The sequence below is a fragment of the Dunckerocampus dactyliophorus genome, chromosome 9 (assembly GCF_027744805.1).
Source record: "Dunckerocampus dactyliophorus isolate RoL2022-P2 chromosome 9, RoL_Ddac_1.1, whole genome shotgun sequence".
NCBI lineage: Eukaryota > Metazoa > Chordata > Actinopteri > Syngnathiformes > Syngnathidae > Dunckerocampus > Dunckerocampus dactyliophorus.
In genome coordinates this window covers 27,700,815-27,719,326 of record NC_072827.1, presented here as the reverse complement: position 1 = coordinate 27,719,326, position 18,512 = coordinate 27,700,815, and the positions used below count along the sequence as shown (strand labels likewise).

At 41.8% G+C, this 18,512-nt stretch overlaps 2 protein-coding genes across 2 annotated transcripts in view; one reads left to right on the top strand and one right to left on the bottom strand.

Annotated features, from left to right (window-relative positions):
- The window catches only part of hs6st3b (heparan sulfate 6-O-sulfotransferase 3b), a 78,071-nt gene that overhangs the window by 33,960 nt on the left and 25,599 nt on the right, over positions 1 to 18,512 (top strand). The window lies entirely within an intron of this gene.
- LOC129187541 (ATP-sensitive inward rectifier potassium channel 1-like) lies at positions 13,271 to 17,270 on the bottom strand. The gene is made up of 3 exons (XM_054786979.1): positions 17,219 to 17,270; positions 16,919 to 16,986; positions 13,271 to 15,565 (listed from the first exon to the last, which is right to left on the bottom strand). The coding sequence occupies exon 3, from the start codon at positions 15,555 to 15,557 to the stop codon at positions 14,580 to 14,582; it is 978 nt and encodes a 325-aa protein (XP_054642954.1). The 5' UTR covers positions 15,558 to 15,565; positions 16,919 to 16,986; positions 17,219 to 17,270; the 3' UTR covers positions 13,271 to 14,579.

The window sequence follows — 18,512 nt, the reverse complement described above, 5'->3', positions numbered from 1 at the left end:
CCCGAGATAAAAGTGTCTCAAAGTAAAATATACTGTATGTACATGAATGCTGAATTATCGTCAAATTAGCATCATAACACCAACTCTGTCGTTTGCTAGCAACCTTGGACACACTTTTTTTACAGCAGGTCTCCGCGTCGTGGCTAAATCTCTCCAGGTCATGGGTGTGTTTGAGTGACAAGAAGAAAAGCTCTGACTCACCTGGTGAGAAGTTGTTTGGCACCACTTGTCGGTTTACATGTGCAAATCTCTAGACTCTGAATACGATACAATGATTGAATACGATTTTTTATAAATCCAAAAAGTTACTGAAGAAAAAGTCATGTAAAGTCAAACCTCGGTTTCCATACGCCTCAATTCTCGTTTGAAATTTTTGCAAAAAATTGCCTTGGTGTTCATACACTGTCTTGGTTTACAATATCGCACGTAACACACTAGTCCATTTGCCCTGTGCTGTATCGTTTCGCGAAATTGACTGCCCAAAGAAAGCACACTACGCTTTGCTGACTCATTGGCTGTGCATTTTTCATTGAGTGCGACTGCTAAAAAACCCGCCATGGGGCCAAAGAAAGTTGCAAATGCCAGCAGTTTTATAAAGAAGGTGAGAAGCATCTTTGAATTGGATCTTGCCAGGATGCACAGGAAGTCTGCATCTATTTTGTCATTTGTAATTATTTTGCATTGTTTTCTGCATGTAAAAAAAACTATGTCTTTGGGTTTCTGGTACGGATGAATTGGATTTACATTATTTCCTTTGGGAAAAATTGCCTTAGATTTTGTATGTTTCACTTTTTGTCGAAACTTTTAGAACAAATTAATAACAAAAAACGAGCTACCACTGTACTTTAACATAGAACATTTTTGCAAGTACTTTACTACTATAAGAATGTGGTTGATATATCAAAAACTGTAGACAGAACAAGATTGGTTGAAAAACATGGCTGCCATTTACAAAAAATATTTGTATTGGCAGGAAAGTGCCAGTTACTCATTGACCCGTCCAATTTTGGTAAAAGTACGAAGATTCATGCAGTTTGAACACGTCCTTGGAAGCATTTTTTTTTAGCACAACCCATTGGGGGGCGCCACGCATGCCAAAGCCATTAAATTTGAAGATTCTGCTCAATGTACTCTACACCCTAGGTTCCCAAAGCGGGGGACATGTATTGTCATAGTGGGTGCTTGCAACTAAGCAGAACTACGTTCCTCGTCCCGGAAATCGGACCAGAACTGGACTCGCGGGACCAAATGAGGGGGGTAAGTCACTGATGACACAGTCCGCTGCTGATGGGGATGTCCTACAACTTCATGTCAAAAAATCCGAACTATCCCTTTAATAAAAAGATTGCGATTGCATCTGCAAATACTTCTTCTTTCAACTCAAGCGCGGATATGATCGTTTGTTGAGGATTGTGGAGCAATGAAATGTGAGACAAATACTGGGCAAAATTGTCCAATGATGTAATTTAGTCTTCATAATGTCTCTTAAAGTAGTTATTGTTTCTGTCCTTTTCCAGTAAATAGTCACAGTCTGGGATGGATAAATTCATCTACAAGAGCACCATGTAGTCCGCCATACCCAAGAAAAAACAGTTGGTTCCGAAACACAGTGTGAATTTAAGAAATAAAACAGTTGATTATCTAAAAAAACTAAACCAATTGGTCGTTCATTATTTCGTGAAATGTTTCATTTTCTCTCGTGTATTTATAAATGCTCTTTAACCAAGCAAAAATGTGTTTTTTCTGATTACTCAATGAATCGAAAAAACATTCGATCGCTGCAGCCCGATACTGCTTTATCGTGTTTGTTAAACATTCCCCTTCAATTTGGTATTAAATTAACATGCAGACTTAAACCACAGCAACAAACAAAGTGAAGCTGAAATTCAAGCCATTCAAACAGGACGCCAACATCAGACTGGAATAGAAGATATGTTAGGATGATTACTTATCTATTTATCAGTGCTCGTGCCAAACTTGATCAAAATGTGACCATGCAAAAGACACATTTTTGACCCCGAATTACTATAAAATGAATTAACCATTTAATTATGTTCAATATTTCAGGTTAATTTAATTCAGGAAAAAGTAGGGGGTACATGACTTCAGATCAAATGTCTGAAGTGGTACGCCACTGTAAAAAGTTTGGGAACCACTGCTCGGTATGATTGTGTTTCTGGACAATAGTTGTATGCCAGACTTGTCAGTCTTGCTGCTTCATGTTCAAAACGTGACCATATTCCAGCAGCACAGTTTACAGTGTTTACTGTTACACCCTTGAAGCTTGCAACAGTAGGACGGTACCCTTTGTCCCTTTAGGCAGCATTAAAGCAGCATGACATAAAGGAGATCAATTGTCCATGTTGTCAGGTTAAGATCCAAAGTTGTACACTGGAGCTGCTTCACTCTGGAGGTGACCAGGGAACAGCTTTCCTCCTCTGAGATGAACTGATAAATGACTACTTGTATAAATGCTGAAGAGCTTCAAGCTACAAAGCAGCCTACATTGTTGTCTGCTAATAAAGGCCACACCTCTCTCTCTCTCTCCAGTCATTCTCAGCGGCTTGCCAAATGTCCAAAGCAGCACAGGAGGCAATAGGGGAGGATCTGACTCCAGACTGTAAGAGCTGTGTGAGAGGGATTGGCGTGAACCTGTCAGAAACCCCGACACGCTCTGCAGCTACCTCGCTTTAACAAGCGGCCACAGACTTATTTCACAGAAGCCCATTTGTGCACATGAAAGTCACAGCTCGCTTGAAAGGTGGATGGGTACATGCAGATGAATCAAATGTACATGAAATAAGAATCTAATTTGAGGTTTTGGGCTGATAGATGCGATAGACTGAAGCGTGCTGGCTACTGACTGAGCCATCTGGACTAAAGGACGCCCCTGTGTCCATCTGTGCTTTCATCAGTGATAGAGAGGGACAGCAAATCCATCGAGCTGAGGACAATAGAACCTGAAATTACAATAATACATATACATATAAACATGTTTTGGCATCAAATTAGAAGGGGAAAATTACCTTACTCAAAATCATTAGTTCAACCTGCGAACATACGTACCTTCTTTTTCTTTTTTTCACTGTGATGCCACTGGATGCTTTTCACAAATAAACAAAATAAGACAAATACTGCAATATGCAAAACATGTTATAGGAAAAGTGCCATATTTCTTTTAAACATTTTGTCTCAATAAAATAGGTATTAAAACTCATTACCAACAGTGGACTAAAATAACATGTTCCTACTATCATAGCTAAGTATGACCGGTTTGTCTTAATACATTCACAAATAACAGTCAAATGTGTAATGCTGGCAACGGCACAATTTGGAAAGCTATAGGAACAAAGTAAAGTATGAAACTAAACTATAATACAATCAGTAAAATTAGAATCCCAGGATAGTTGTGTCACGCCCTCCGGTCCCCCTTTTTAAAAACTTTACTATCAATGTAAATTGCATATTCACAAGCCAAAGGCGAAACTTGGAATGAATGCCAGACAGCAGAGGTACTGAGCTAGCAAACTTAATACTGTGTGTCACTCAAAAAACTGATACCAATATGAACTCATTTTTTTGCCAATATCGGCAGATGATATTGGTCATCCCTAGTTATTATTATGTTTCATGAGTTCTGAGGACGTTGTGCATATGAATTTGTGTATAAGGCTGTGTTCACACTGTAGGGTACGAGGCCCAATTTGGACTTTTTGATGTCTTATGTGGCTGTAAATGTAAATGTGAATGCGATGGGTCCAGGAAGTGACGCACATGCGCAACACATGACGTCACACGGATTGCAGTCTGTTTACTGAAGTGAACACGTCCCCCGTTGGTGCTCTTCTTGGCACGTCAGTGCCAAATTCGATGATTTTGACATAAAACTGGTGGTCGGTAATTTTCAAATAAACACCTCTGTGGCGTATCGAACATCCCGTACCATAAAATCGAATTGCGACTTAGAAGGCAATTACTGGTTAATACATTCCTTCTGTGACCCTGTCCAATCTTCAGTAACCGTGCAGGCAATGTTTTAAGTAACATTTTAACATTCTTAACTGCTATGTAGGTGTTTAAAAAAAACAACAACAAAAAACAAGTTAACTGTTGTGCAATAAAACTAAAAGGAAAACGACTCACCTTTTGCAGACATCTGACAGACAGAAGAAGTCACTGAGCCGAAGTCTCATGAGACTTGCCAACGTAACGTGCGAGGATGGTTTGACTTCCACATTTTGTTTGACTTTGAGGTATATTTTTTCAGAAAATGTTGGTTGAAGTCCACTTTCGGAGAGTTTCAGAGTTGATCTCGGTCTCCCGAGTGACACGTGCGGCGGATGTCGAAAGTATTAAATGGACGTCTTACTATCTCCGGTGTCATCCGCACGTATCCCAGCTGCATCTCTGTGGATAATGTGTCCGTATTGATTGACCATTGGAGGTGAAGTTTCGGGGGGGGGGGGTGGTTTGCAGTGTATGACCCGTTGTAATCTTGTGTTGCATGATCAAATCGATTATAACACCGCATGTTATATTCATGAAGTATACAGTTTATTTTCCTGCCGTATTGATCTTGTGTTGTTTCAGGGGACATGAAATAGGAACTCATAGCCGGCCCAATAAAGAAAACATAACAATATTATATTTCATCTTAACCAGGCGCTTCACAATTCCACGTTATTATTATTTTATATTTTTGTATTAACTGCCTTGCACGGGAGTATATTTTTCATGCCTCAGCTGATAACAATAAAAAGTGCCAATTAGAGCAGTCCCTGTGAGTTGTGGTGAAAGGTCATTTTGACAGGCTCATATTTCCACCCGGTGGCCCCTCCTGCAATGCGGCAGACCACTGTGATGGTAAAGCATAATGACGTTTTTTGGCTCATAGTGAGGACACAAAGTGATGACATCATGTTGGTCTCGTGCCAAACCAAACCAGGCTTTTTTGCAGCTTGCATGTGCACAACGGGACAAACAAGATTGTTGGCTTTCTAAATAATACATGGTAATTGGGCAGCCTGAGTGATGGATTGCACTGGCTGATGTTAACCTCGTTGCGGATGTGGTATTTATGTATCTACGCTCCAGTCACAGGCTTCCAATACCAGTGATAAAAGCAGCACCATGCAACTGTTTACATTTCAAAGCAACTGGAAGTTCTTTCATTTCACTTATTCCAGTGCTTCTCAAAAACTGGGGTGAGGTGTCATGGTGGGGTTTTAGGGGCAGGGGGGACTTTCCATATCAATGTTCTGCTCTTGCTAATGTTTGGTCTCTACAGATATCAGATTCTCAATCAAGACTGCAGTTGAGTTTGTTTCCTTTACTGTGAAGCAGTATAAAACTGAACGTACTGAAATAAAGCTTACAAAAGATACAAATAATTCCTCGGTGACATTCAACAAAATGACCACAAAATGCAAGAAAACAAATGCGCTAGCTCGATGCTAATTTACATTGGAAATCCCACATACACGCTAGCGATTAGCATTAGCGATTTACATGCCGATTTCAAACCCCTCCAAATATGACAACTAATTAGATTTAAATGTACATTCCACTTAAAACAGATCATTCATGATAAGCATAACATTCAACATTTCAGGCCAACATTTTCTACAGCTCAACAAGAGACAGGCCTGACACACTGCACGTCCCAATGGGAGTAGATTCTTCCTGACTACGACAGTCCCCCGGGAACAAACTGAAATGCATACTTGCAAATGACACTCATATAATATTGGTAACAATTTTCCATCAAGAAAAAACACAATGTTTAAAAAGTACATATACAGTAATCCCTCGTTTATCGTGGTTAAGTGGTTCCTAACCCCACCGCGATAAGTGAATTTCCATCAGGTAGGATTTCTTATTTAGAAATGGAATATTATCATAGTTAGGGCATAGAAACCTGTTTACGACCGTGTAAATACGGTTTTTAACATTATTAGAGCCCTCGAAACAGGAATTAACACCCCATAATCATCTTTACCGTCGTAAGACCCAATATAATACCCACTGTACGAGTAAATAAGCCATTTAAGACATAAATAAGACTTGGTGGTCATGTGTGTTGCTATAAATGTGTTCTGAGTGGACAGGAAGTGACGTCGAGGGTTCAGAGTTGAGTTTTAGCTTGGTGTGGATTGTGGCCGCAACAGTAGCCCGTGTTTTCATTCGGGATCATCGTGCCTGTTGTGGGATAATTCAAACCTGACCGAACATTACAGCAACACTACTGACGGAGAACACTTGACTAATTCTATTCTAGATTTAATGTGAACAGTATTCATTTGACTCGCTGAAAGAGTTCATTTGCACAGATAGCGCAGATTTTAAAAAAAGTACCACACAGCCAAAAGCCTCATTGAAATAGGATGTCAACCTAATTGAAAAGGAAGCACTGTTTCTCTGTGCTGTATTTACACACCACCCTGAGAGGTGTAAGCACACAAGCCCTGCATGATATTTAGGCAAGGCACTTACACGTAATATACTACACCTGTGTGCATTTTTGAATTATAGATTTGCTGTTAAGAATCATCATTTAATGCACCTAGCACATCATATAGGTGGATATTATCTAGCTGTTCATCTTTCAGTAAATGAATGTAGCAGTATGGCTCCTGTCTGACCCTCATTAAAAGGACTTGCACAAACACTCTCACTGACAACCTCAGCAGAAGTGAAGGTCTGTTTTCTATTCAGCAGCGCCGACATTAAACTATTAGTACGCTGTTTGTTGATCTTGACACCAGACGACACTTGCTGTGCCTCTAGAAACCTGGCAGTCACTCAGCAACACCAAGCAAGGACATTACTGCAGTCCTGTTGACCGAATGGCTCCGTGGAAACGGGTGGCGATAATGGCTTAAGGAAGGACCCAGAAGCTACACTTTCCTCTGATGGTTTTATAACACGATCTCCTTTTATTTTTACTACACTTGCACGGTAATGTACGGCATATTTTGTGATCGGTCAGGGTTTGTTGAATAAATGGATTTGTGAGCGAGCTGATAGAAACGTTGCTCAAGGGCAGGTACCTGAAACAACGTTATGACATGTCACATGCACTGATTGAGGTCACGAGCTTGACAAACAGACTTTTTGTCTTGCTGAGGCAATTTGAGAGGAGAGTGAAAACATCCCAACCACTGGTCTAGAGGCCGCCACCGGGCCATGGGCAGGCTGAGATGATTCTGATAAAACTGCTAGGGCAGCATCCCCACTCATCTTCTCAGCAGCGGGGAATTTTGTTTCGAGCAAATCAAAAAGACACTCACATTTCCTGTCCTTACTTTTATAAAAATGATGACAGTACAGTGTTTCTCTTTATGGCAGTGGTGGGTTGGTTAACAGTTGGGTTGGTTAATTGATTAACCGTGCGTTACGTAGCACATGCCGCTGTTCTGCAGGTAACGCTGTAGCAGGAGTTAAGAGAGCTAAATGTTGCTGGATGACCGCGTATTATGGCGAAACCAACGGGCGGTGCAACAACCTCTCACCAAGCTAAAGTAAAAAAAAAAAAAAAAAAGCGGTTCTTTTAAGGTGGGCTGGGTGTCGGAGTATGCGAGAACAGAAGAGCAAGAGGGTGGGGGAGATTTTTTTCTTTTTCGAATGAGAAAGGGCTTCTCTAAAGAAAAACATGCTGCAAAGCCAAAGTAGCAAGCCAGTTTGTGTGGAGTGAATGTGTGGCGTAACGTGACATGTACTGTGCATGTTTGACTGGCGTACTTTTATTTTGATGGCCGGATGTAGCAGATACAGGAAGTGTTACTCCAAGTTTGTGTTGCAGAAGGGACCAGAAGGTCCGTTGAGGCTTAATTTTGTTTTTTTTCTTGTTTTTGTGTAGATCAGGGGTCACCAACGTGGTGCCCGCGGGCATCAGGTAGCCCCCCACGACCACATGAGGTGCCCGCAAGCCTGCTTTTCATTCAGGTTTCCAGTTAATAGTGAAAGAACAGTAGAAAGAAATGCATTCTGAAATGCAAAATGTGAGTTGTGGACACCAGCATTTTGTTCATGTTCTGGTAAAACAAGCATATTCGCTTTGTTTGGGTTTAAAATAAGCTCTGAAAATAAATGTTACAAAAATGAGTAGCTCTTGGCCATTTTCATTTTGTAAAAGTAGCTCTCACAAGGAAAAACTGGTGTAGATAAAATAGTGTCACAACAGGCTGCTTTAAAAGAAAGTGAAAGTCAAATTAGGAAATGAAGGTATATCTAATGAACAACATAAATGGTAAACAAGGAAAGGAATGGAAAATGAACTCTTTTCTACAAGGTTCAGATGGTTCATTGTGTGAGATAGATCCACGGCTTGATTCGTCTGAGGTTGACAATAAAGAAAGCTACATTGTGGAATCCTGCTGGCCGTACAAAACACGACAGAATGGAAGATCTCAGGTTTCTCCCCTTTACACTGCATAGAACGGAATTGACACAAAATGTGAGGGTTCTGATAAATTTACTGAACATTCGTCGTTTAACTTAAAAACTACACTATGGTTTATCGAACAAAAACGGTTAAAATATTACAACGGTTTGTCCTGATTATTTGTGTTTCAGAGGAAATCTGTGACATTAACAGATAAGGGTCAAACGCACCATCTGTTCCTGCCCAGAATAGGCCACAATCGTCAGAAAATCTGCTGTATATGACCATGAATCGGGAGGACAGCTCGGTCTTGCCTGTCATCTTGCTGTAGTCTCTAATACTGTACTTGAATAACCTTTCGTATACGGCAGACGGACACATGTACTGTCGTTCAGTACACGAGTCCTGAGGTTGAGAGAAAAGTTCCATCCCAGGTAGAAATAGTTGCATCAACTCAAATAGCGGGGGATAAATCTCTCTGGTTTGCGATTATCCACACCATTAATCTGCCTTTTGTTACATTGGGTTTTTGTGCTGTGCTCTGAGCTCCGCAGTGGGACCAGGACTCTGTATCCAGTCTGTTGCCCTCGGTCGGGGAGGTTCTGTTCGCTTGTAGCAAGCTGTGATAAGAGACCACTTTTACAAGCGGGGTGCCAAAACTGCACCAGAACCTTTTGGGTCAGCCCAGTTAGTGTCAAAGTGTTGACCACGCAGAGCAAGAATCAGCGAATACGACTATAATACATCATCATCCCTATTGGCTCCAAGGTCCAGTTTTTACTGTACTGTGCTGCACAGCGTGTAGGACAAGCCGGTGAAATCCTTTGCTCAATACAGACCCAATCAGCGCCGGCCCCTTTCCACAGTGGAGTGGGCTCATGGCAGAAGCATATCAGCGATGGCCATTTGATATCGTCTCTGCAGAGCAAAGGCACATAATCCAGTTTGCGGCCAAAAAAAAGAATAAAAATATTAATTCAACTGCAGCCAAATAATCCCCTGAAATAACAAGCTTAACCGCTAAAACCCTCCATAATATTTTATCTGGAATCTTCCAAACACTGACACCACAATGGCATCAAAGCAGGACAGGAAATGCATGGGAAACAAATCAATAGGCGGACGAACCACATTAGGGCTTAATACGTGGCAGAGTGGAGCTTTAGGAAAGCTGCATAGGTTGGGCTTGGCTGGGGCGCGATGCAGCAACATGAGGAGAGGCACTCAATCAGAGCGATCCAGCCTGTTGTGTCACTTATCCCGTTGCGGTCCAGAGCTAGCAGCCCTGCATCACAGTGAAGCAGTTGTACCAGTGGATGAAGCCATTGTTAGGAGTTACTTACCAGCTTGTCAAATCCAAAAAGTTTTAAATTGGTTTCTGAGGCGCATTTTTTTTTTTGCTACTACGCAATCATTTTTAGCTGTGTGAGCGATGTGGATGTGTGACATCGATGAGGGTCAATTTATATAATATACAGCGGAACTGGTGCAAGTTCAACATTCTCTAGGTTTTACCGACTTTGCCGTCTTTAGCCAGTAACACGTCTAGAGAGGAGAAGCGGTGTAGAAAATGGATGGATGGATGTCTAGTGCCATTCTATTCTGCCAGGCCATCTCGTAGCGGCCATTTGCTTTGTTCTGCTTTTAACAGCATCCCTATACTGAACAAACTTAAGCTGACTGTAGTCAATTTCATTGATCCTATCTACATTTTTATTGACAGTGACCCACCAAAACAAAAAAGACTTAAAACCCGCCCCCACCTGATTACAAGCTTTAAACTCATTTGGCACGTCCAGTGGCACCCCTGTGGCATCACTGTAGACCCTGGGATTGAAGCTCCCCCAAGGAGGACGCATCTTCTCCCAGGACAGGCCCATAACCCCGGGTCCCATCTTAACCACCCGCAGGGTTGCGCCTCCCTGCTTTCTGTACCCGAATGAAAAGAAAACATGAACACTTCCACAAAGGCCTGCACATGGTCTTTTACCGTAACAGTGACCTGATTGGTACGTAGGAACTCTTGCTCTTTTATGACTGAATAAGTTACCCCACAATTCAACGGCTTTTGCTTCACCCGAGTGGGTGATTTTTGGCAGACTTGACTATTTCTTTTCCATTCTTACTTTTTCTTGATCAATACAGGTACAGGTATGCCTCATTCACAAACCGTTCTTAAGAGCAAATTTGTTCTTAAGTCCTACTTACGAAGTTCTTGTGGCATTCATGAATATTTTCTTATCCACGTAGACACAAATCCTACCAGCACTCAGGAGTACTCGTACACACATTACAGCGCTGACATGTTGGCACGTCACCTTCCATCTTCAACTAAATGTATCACTTCAAAAAGGACATCTTTTATTTTTTTAAATTCTCAATCATTTCTTTAAGTGTATTGGGTATGGTCGCGAGTGGTCGAGTGTGCCAGCCATCCCCTCATGATTGTCCAACACCGCTTCCGAGATCAGGCGTGGAGGGGCACGGGAGGAAGTACTGCTGCAGGGAGGGTTCGGTTTCCGCCACAGGTTGGCTCTGCGGGACTTCATCTGTGACTAAATTAAGCCATTATTGCGTCCCCCAGTCCAGTATTAGGATGTAAATGTGATTTGCACACACACGGAAACTCCTGCCTTTAGGACACACAGTTTAAATAAAAAGGAATTTAAAAAAGTATATTCTGATTCCTCTGGCGTAGCAGCCGCACAGGGAGGGGATGGAAGTGTTGCCTCGGGGCGCAGGTCTGTATGCAGACTCTCAGTCGATGGCACTCCTAAAAAGTAGGGTGGGGAAGTTAAACTTGAAAAAAAAAAAACATTTTGATTTTTCCCATTGCCTACCTGAAAGTGCTGTCTCCCCGGTGGTGGCCCTGATGCGCTGGTCCAGCTCAGACAGGTTTTGGGTGTATGTTCTTCCTCGTCCTGTCCGTGGCATCTCCCCTTGGAATTTCTCTGGGGGGTTTTTTGGTGTCGGATTTGAGGTCAAACCATTTGTTTTTCACCTCCTCTGTTGTGCATCCATCCTTCTCCTGATACGACGTTCACTGCAAGTGTGACAGCCTCCCATGCTTGCTTTGTGTTGGTGTTGGTGTTGGTGTTGGTGTAATGTGCGCTAAGGCTGCTGAAGACAATCTTTATCCTGTGGCAGATTTCCTGCAGCAGTGCCTCCACCTCTGCACCACCAAAGTTTATTTTTCCCTTCACCTGCTGCGCTCCTATTAATTTACCTTTTGCTTTCAGAGATGGGATTCATCAACTTAAGAACACAACTGCAAACAATTCTGCAGTTTAAGAACAAATGAGTTTTAATTTGGACGAAATAGCAAGCCTTCCTTCGTTGCATGAGCAGTGAGATATGAGTGGATGTGAATTATCGACATTTTCATTGATTTTTTTTTAGAATGTGTCCAGAGTTGTATCATCCTTTAGCAAATATAAACCCTGATTTTGCCCTGCGATTGGCTGGCGACCAGTCCAGGGTGTACCCGGCATACCCCCGCGGCACTAGTTAGCGAGGACAAGCGGCGTAGAAAACTCTGCCTGTCGATTTAATGTACAATACTTTTAACACCTGGGATTCTCGGTGATGACAGTGACGATCTCAAAGAGTTGTCTCTACAGACACTATTACCAGGCCTTCTACTTCATCCTCTATTTCATCTCTTGATATGATGGGACCTCATCCCTTATTTATTATACAAGCAAACACTTTCACTCCAACACACACTTACACACTCACGCACCCATACACACACACACCTACACACTTCAGGGCTGTCATTCGACTGAAATATTTATTTCGCATTTTGTCCACAGTTAACTCATAATTAATTGCACTTAATCTTAAATAGGAATATGTTTTTATTAATAATAAATTGGGCCGTATACCCTAGGTTCCCAAAGTGGGGTACACATACCCCAAGGGGTACGCAAATTGTCATTGGGGATACGTAAATAAAAATGACAAACAATTAGCACCTGACACTCACTATTACGAGTGCACCTGAACGCCTCATAGCACAGAGCGCATGAGACAGCATGAAGTTCTTCATTGCTGTGTGTGAGTTGTGTGAATAAGTACGTAAGTTTGATGATTATGTCGTGTATTAAGAGTGTTTCTTCTCGAAGGTTTAACTTATATTGGCGCTCCAGTCCCCGCACTGTGAAAATATATATGTATGTAAAAAATATGTATGTGCGTGTTTGCTTTAGGGTAGCTTCTTTGGCAGCGCGGACGTCTTCATAGCCTTTCGGGGCGCCGTCGTGGCGATGCTGGTGTTTTGGGTGGCTGGTGGCGTTTGGTGTATTGAGTGAGGGCCAGTGTTGTTTTCTCTTGTCGCAAAGTGTTTGCGGAGCGTTTGGTGCGGGTAGCGCGTGAGGCGTCTTGAGGCAGTGGGGAGGTCCCACACGACTGACGCCATGTTTGTTTACAACACATGTTTACAGCACACGTAGGCTTGATTTGCTCACCCCCACCTACAGCACAGTGCAGGTAATCTTGCCTCTTTGGAGAGTTTTTTTTTTTAAATAATCCGTTACAGGAGCTATTTAACTCATTCAATCCCAGCCATTTTACAAAAGACAACTCCTTCAGTACCGGCCATTTTAGACGATTTTGACTGATTTTTCAAGCCACACAGAATATTGCTTTCCATGACTATATAAACATGGAACCTACTAAAGGAAAGATTAGACTCCTGTCTTTCATCACAAACAAAAAGTTTGTTTCTACCTGCTTCCCTTCTTTAGTAATCAGCAGTAGAACATGGGTAAGTTTCAGGTAAATATCAGTTCCCAACTAGAAAAAGGAGGAAAAACAGCTTTTTGTGCAAAGATACAGTTTAAGAATAACTTTCACTTTGACACAAATTTTTTGCTTCTGTGACAGCTCAAATATCTAAACAAGTACACCACGACAAAAACAAAAAAAAGGGTTGTTTTACATGAAAATAAAAATGTATTTACAAATATACTGTAACACCATGAACTATTTACAATTTTCACATTTGGAACTAAACTGTGTGCGTGTGATTGAGTTAAAATTTACCTGCAATGCGTAACCTTCTGCACGCTACACTCCTTTATGCGCTTCCACTTCCTCCTTTGTGTCGAGTGTGTTTTTTACATACAAAACATCCATGCCGAGCTATTATCAAATGCACATCTGCCACTTTGTGGCCATTTTTATGGCTTAAAACACCTTTAAAAGGTGCATCTCTGAGTGTGTATTTGCATCATCACCTCTTTTTGCTTTTCGCGCAAAAAAGTAAAAGACGTATAAATACGTCTTTGGTATTGAATGAGTTAATGTTATCACATTTCTCGGTATCATGTCATAATTCCTCATATCCGTCTGATACTTATGGTGCACCCCTACTATTTAATGTTTTTCTTTCAATAGCGGTTGGCTTCTTTTTCCACTTGTATGAGTTCTGATTTTTTTTTTTATATACATAGTGCTATGCACACCCACATCTAAACATTTTCATGTGAGAAGAAGTCAGCCCTAAAAAGTTAAGATGGGCGGTTGACTTAAAAGTTAAGCGGTTAACTTTTGTTTACAGTTGTTTCCTGTCCGGGCTGCTCAGGACAACATGGCCAATGCGACCATCAATCAATCGTAATAAAAGCATGGAAATGAGCTGCGTTTTGATTAATTATAATATCAGTGATAAAATAACTTGGCATCAGTTAAGGCTACAATTTAAGGATTTTATTTGAATAGTTGTTATCTTTACACTTGTGTGACTATTACATTTTTTTGTAAAAGTGACTTCTGCATGTGAGGAGGAAGTAGTAATCAAAAGAATGAAAATGACCTGTGTTTTTAAGAATAGTAGTTTTGAATCAGTTAAGACTACATTAGGGTTTTTACATTGTTATTAGGGTTTTTACATTGTTATTATAGTCAAGGTTAGCTTCTTCTGCTAGTACCATTTATTAAAACAGTGCCTTGCTCACCATCAAAGCTAAGTTGGATCTTTTTCATTTCAACTGTGCTTAACTTCTTTTTACACAGTTTGACCCCGAACCAGAAGATTTCTATTTGAAGGACTGTGTTGGACCTCGAAGGTTCTGCAGTAGTGGGACGTCTTTTAAAAGCGCCTTAGCTCACATCTTAGTCACGTCTAAGGAGTTGTAAGTTGTCGATGCCCATCATCTTCTGGTTCTTCTGTCCTTCATGTGTTGGTTCCCGTTCACTGGTTGCCCTTGACGCACTGAGCGCAGTGCGGCGTGGTCACCCGCTTTGTTTTGGAGAAGTTGGTGAAGTCCACTCTGTACTTGCCAGTCCAGTTGTGCCCCCACTGGATCTTCTGCGGGATGTAGGAGGTGCTGGTGGACTCAGGCATGCCATCCAGCAAGACCACAAGCTCAAAGTCCTCCTGGGGGAGCGTGTCGGCCGATAGCTTGTATAAAGGGCTGGAGTCGTTGATGACGTGGTAGATGGTCAACAACGGGCAATCGATGATCAGGTTGTCCATAATGGCGTCCACCATGAAGTCAATGTCAAGCTGGTAGTCCAGGATGAAGGTTTTGCCGTCTGGCGTGGTGGTGGTCTTCAGCAGCCTGCAGTAGATCTGGCTGCCGTTCGGGACATTGGCCAAGCGGATCAGGAGGCAGAGCTTCCCTTTCAGGACGCAGATGACGGCTGTGTCGCTGAAGCTCACCATCTTGGCTTGCCGCTTTAGGAGCAAGAGCTTGGCCAAGATGAGGGCGCACATGAAGCTTTTGATGAAGATGGTCACCACAAACTGCAGGACGATGACGGCCGCCGTGCTGGGGCAATGCCCTGTCAGCACCCGGTCGCCATAGCCGATGGTGGTCTGCGTCTCCAGCGAGTAGAGGAACGCCGTGGACAGGCTGTTGACGTTGGCGACGCACATGACGTGGCCATCCGTGCCGTTCTGTCCCACCAGGTCTCCGTTGCTCTTGGCGATCCAATACCACAGCATCCTGAAGATGAACCAGCTCCCGGTGAAGGACACCATGAACAGGAGGAGCACGCAGCGCCAGCGAATCTCCGCCAAGGTGGTCCAGAAGTCCACCAGGTAGATGAAGCGATTGTGGATGTTGCCGGATGTTGCGATGCTGCAGCGCCAGTCTTTGGTGACCACGCAGGTGTTATGACTCGGGTGCCTGGTTGGCTGGATGTGACGTTGGAACAGCTGGGACATTCTGGATCCTGGTGGGGAAGACGGGGTTAGTCCAAATAGCGTTTCACTCGTTAAAATCGGACTCGTGACCCTTTTTGGGCCCCAGTCTGCAGTTTGGGAATTTCTGACACACAAAAGAATTGGGACACCTACAGGAAGTAACAAACGGCTCATACACACTATGGACAAAAATACTGGGATACCTACACAAAGTGTAAAAGTGGCCATACACACTGTAGACAGAAGTATTGGGACCCTTACAGGAACTGTGGAAGTGGTCATATTAGATACTGTGGGCAAAATGAGCAAAGTTGATGAAAAAGTAACCCTCAAACTCGAAGTTTTAAAAGCAGATTTGATAGAAAATTACGAATAATTCGTATATTTTTTAATTAGCTTTAATTTATTATTCTGTCCACATCTTCAGTCATCGACTATCAATTGACTCGGTAAGAAATTTTAAAATGTTTTTAAAATGTTTTTTTTAACTATAGAATTAAGCATAAAGCATAAGAAAATTAGTATATTTCGCTACAAAAAACAATTTGTAGCAAATTTACAAATGTCTTGCAAAAATTACATTAATGAATTAAACTTTAAATTAAATTAATTCATTAATTAAATTAAAAAAAACAAATTGAAATGATTAATTGAATTTGTTCAAATGTAAATGTTATTTTTCTTAATGATAGAATTTATGGATTTATTATTTACTATTTCTATCGCAAAAGATTAATTTCACCATGTGGTCCCATTAGAGCCTTTAGTCACCCCACAGCATGTATTCTAACAAACCTAACCAAGAAAAAAGTCCAGCCCCGCATACACTATTTCACTAATGTAGTCAGCGCCAACCAACTTAAATGTTGATTGAAAAGGCGAAATAACAGCTGAACAGCTGATAAATATGATGTGCAGCCACGTGCACAGGCAGAGCGCTAGTGGTGCCCAAGCGCCAGCCCCTTTGCCCTGCATGAGAAAAGTGCCCCTTCTGCTGGAGACCAATTTTTTTTTTCATTCATTTAAGAATAAAAAATGACTCTCTGTCATATCTGACATGGCATTTATTTGCGTTCTTGTGAGAATTCTTCCCCGATCTGCTCGGCGGCCCTCACAAGTCCCCGCCGCATCCCTCCCCGCTCCTCTCCAGAAACCCGTCAGCTGTCCTGCACAGCAGCAAGTGTCATATAATGAGTTGCTAAGTGTAAAAAGGGGAATTAATAGTGTCGTTGATAGGATCTCTACAGCCAGTACATAAAAAATGGCTCTGTCAAACCATACTCTTTATTATAAATATGCATTACATCCATTTGAAAAAGTCATTTGTAAAGTGACCTTTTTACAAGCTTATTTGTCATTAAGTAATAACAATGATTACTTACTAGTCGGCTCTCTGGTTTCCTCTGCTTTGAATGGTTTCTGCTGTGACCCCTTGGCTGTTACCTTTAGCCTGCAAGGATAGAATATTTTCTATCGTCATTTAAAACCGTCGTAGATGTGTGTCATTCCTATAAAGCCATGAAAGCAGTGACGGGCGCATCGATGACGTGGTATTGAAATAACTCACATAAAGTATGGATAGAAATGAATAAATGAAACTCTTGTGCCACCATATTAAAACATCAAAGAGAAGGACAAAGTTGAAGACTGCTGCTAAATAGGAAGTCAAGGAACTTGCTTACGTTGATCAAGGATATGTCTGTCTCTCGTCAAAGATGGGTCTCTGCGGAGAGGAGCGGAGCGAGGAGTGTCTTTTTATGACAAATTGCCGACCTTCATCACAAGTCTGCCATCACCGACGTTGCAACATTGTTTCATCCTCCTCTGTGCCTGCGCTGCGTTATCTGTAACCGGGAACCATTTGTGCAAGCATAGCGCTTCTTATCGGCAGGTTTCAGGAAATACCATCGAGTTCACATCACCTTGCAGAGACGTGAATGCTCCGTTAGATCAGGGGTCTCAAAGTCAATTTACCCGCGAGCCGCTGGAGGTAGAGTCTGGGTGAGGCCGGGTCGCATCCGGTATTGGGGGTAAGGTTGGGAGAACCACCTATAAAATAAACTGTTATAATTGTTATCACTCAAAAACGGAAGCAGCACAAACGTTCATTTTAACTGCACAAAACAACACTGATGTAGCACTAAAAAATGTGACTATTTTGGTTTCATTCTGAGCATGTCAGGGGGCTGGGTGAACTTGAGACGACCTATAAAATAAATAAAATAAATCGTTATCACTCAAAAACGGAAGCAGCACAGACGTTCATTTTAACTGCACAAAACAGCACAAACGTAGCACTAAAAAAATTTGACTATTTTGGTTTAATTCGAGCATGTCAGGGGGTTGGGTGAAGTTGAAACGACCTATAAAATAAACTGTAATATCTCAAAAGCAAAAGCAGCACAAACATTCATTTTAACTGCACAAAACAGCACTAACGTAGCACTAGAAAAATTACACTATTTTGGTTTTATTCCGAGCATGTCGGGGGGTTGGGTGAACTTGAGACGACATATAAAATAAATAAAATAAACCGTTATCACTCAAAAACGGAAGCAGCATAGACGTTCATTTTAACTGCACAAAACAGCACAAACGTAGCACAAAAAAAATTTGACTATTTTGGTTTAATTCGAGCATGTCAGGGGGTTGGGTGAACTTGAGACGACCTATAAAATAAACTGTAACATCTCAAAAGCAAAAGCAGCACAAACACTCATTTTAACTGCACAAAACAGCACTAACGTAGCACTAGAAAAATGAGACTATTTTGGTTTTATTCTGAGCATGACAGGGGGGTTGGGTGAACTTGAGACGACATATAAAATAAATAAAATAAACCGTTATCACTCAAAAACGGAAGCAGCACAGACGTTCATTTTAACTGCACAAAACAGCACAAACGTAGCACTAAAAAAATGTGACTATTTTGGTTTAATTCGAGCATGTCAGGGGGTTGGGTGAACTTGAGACGAC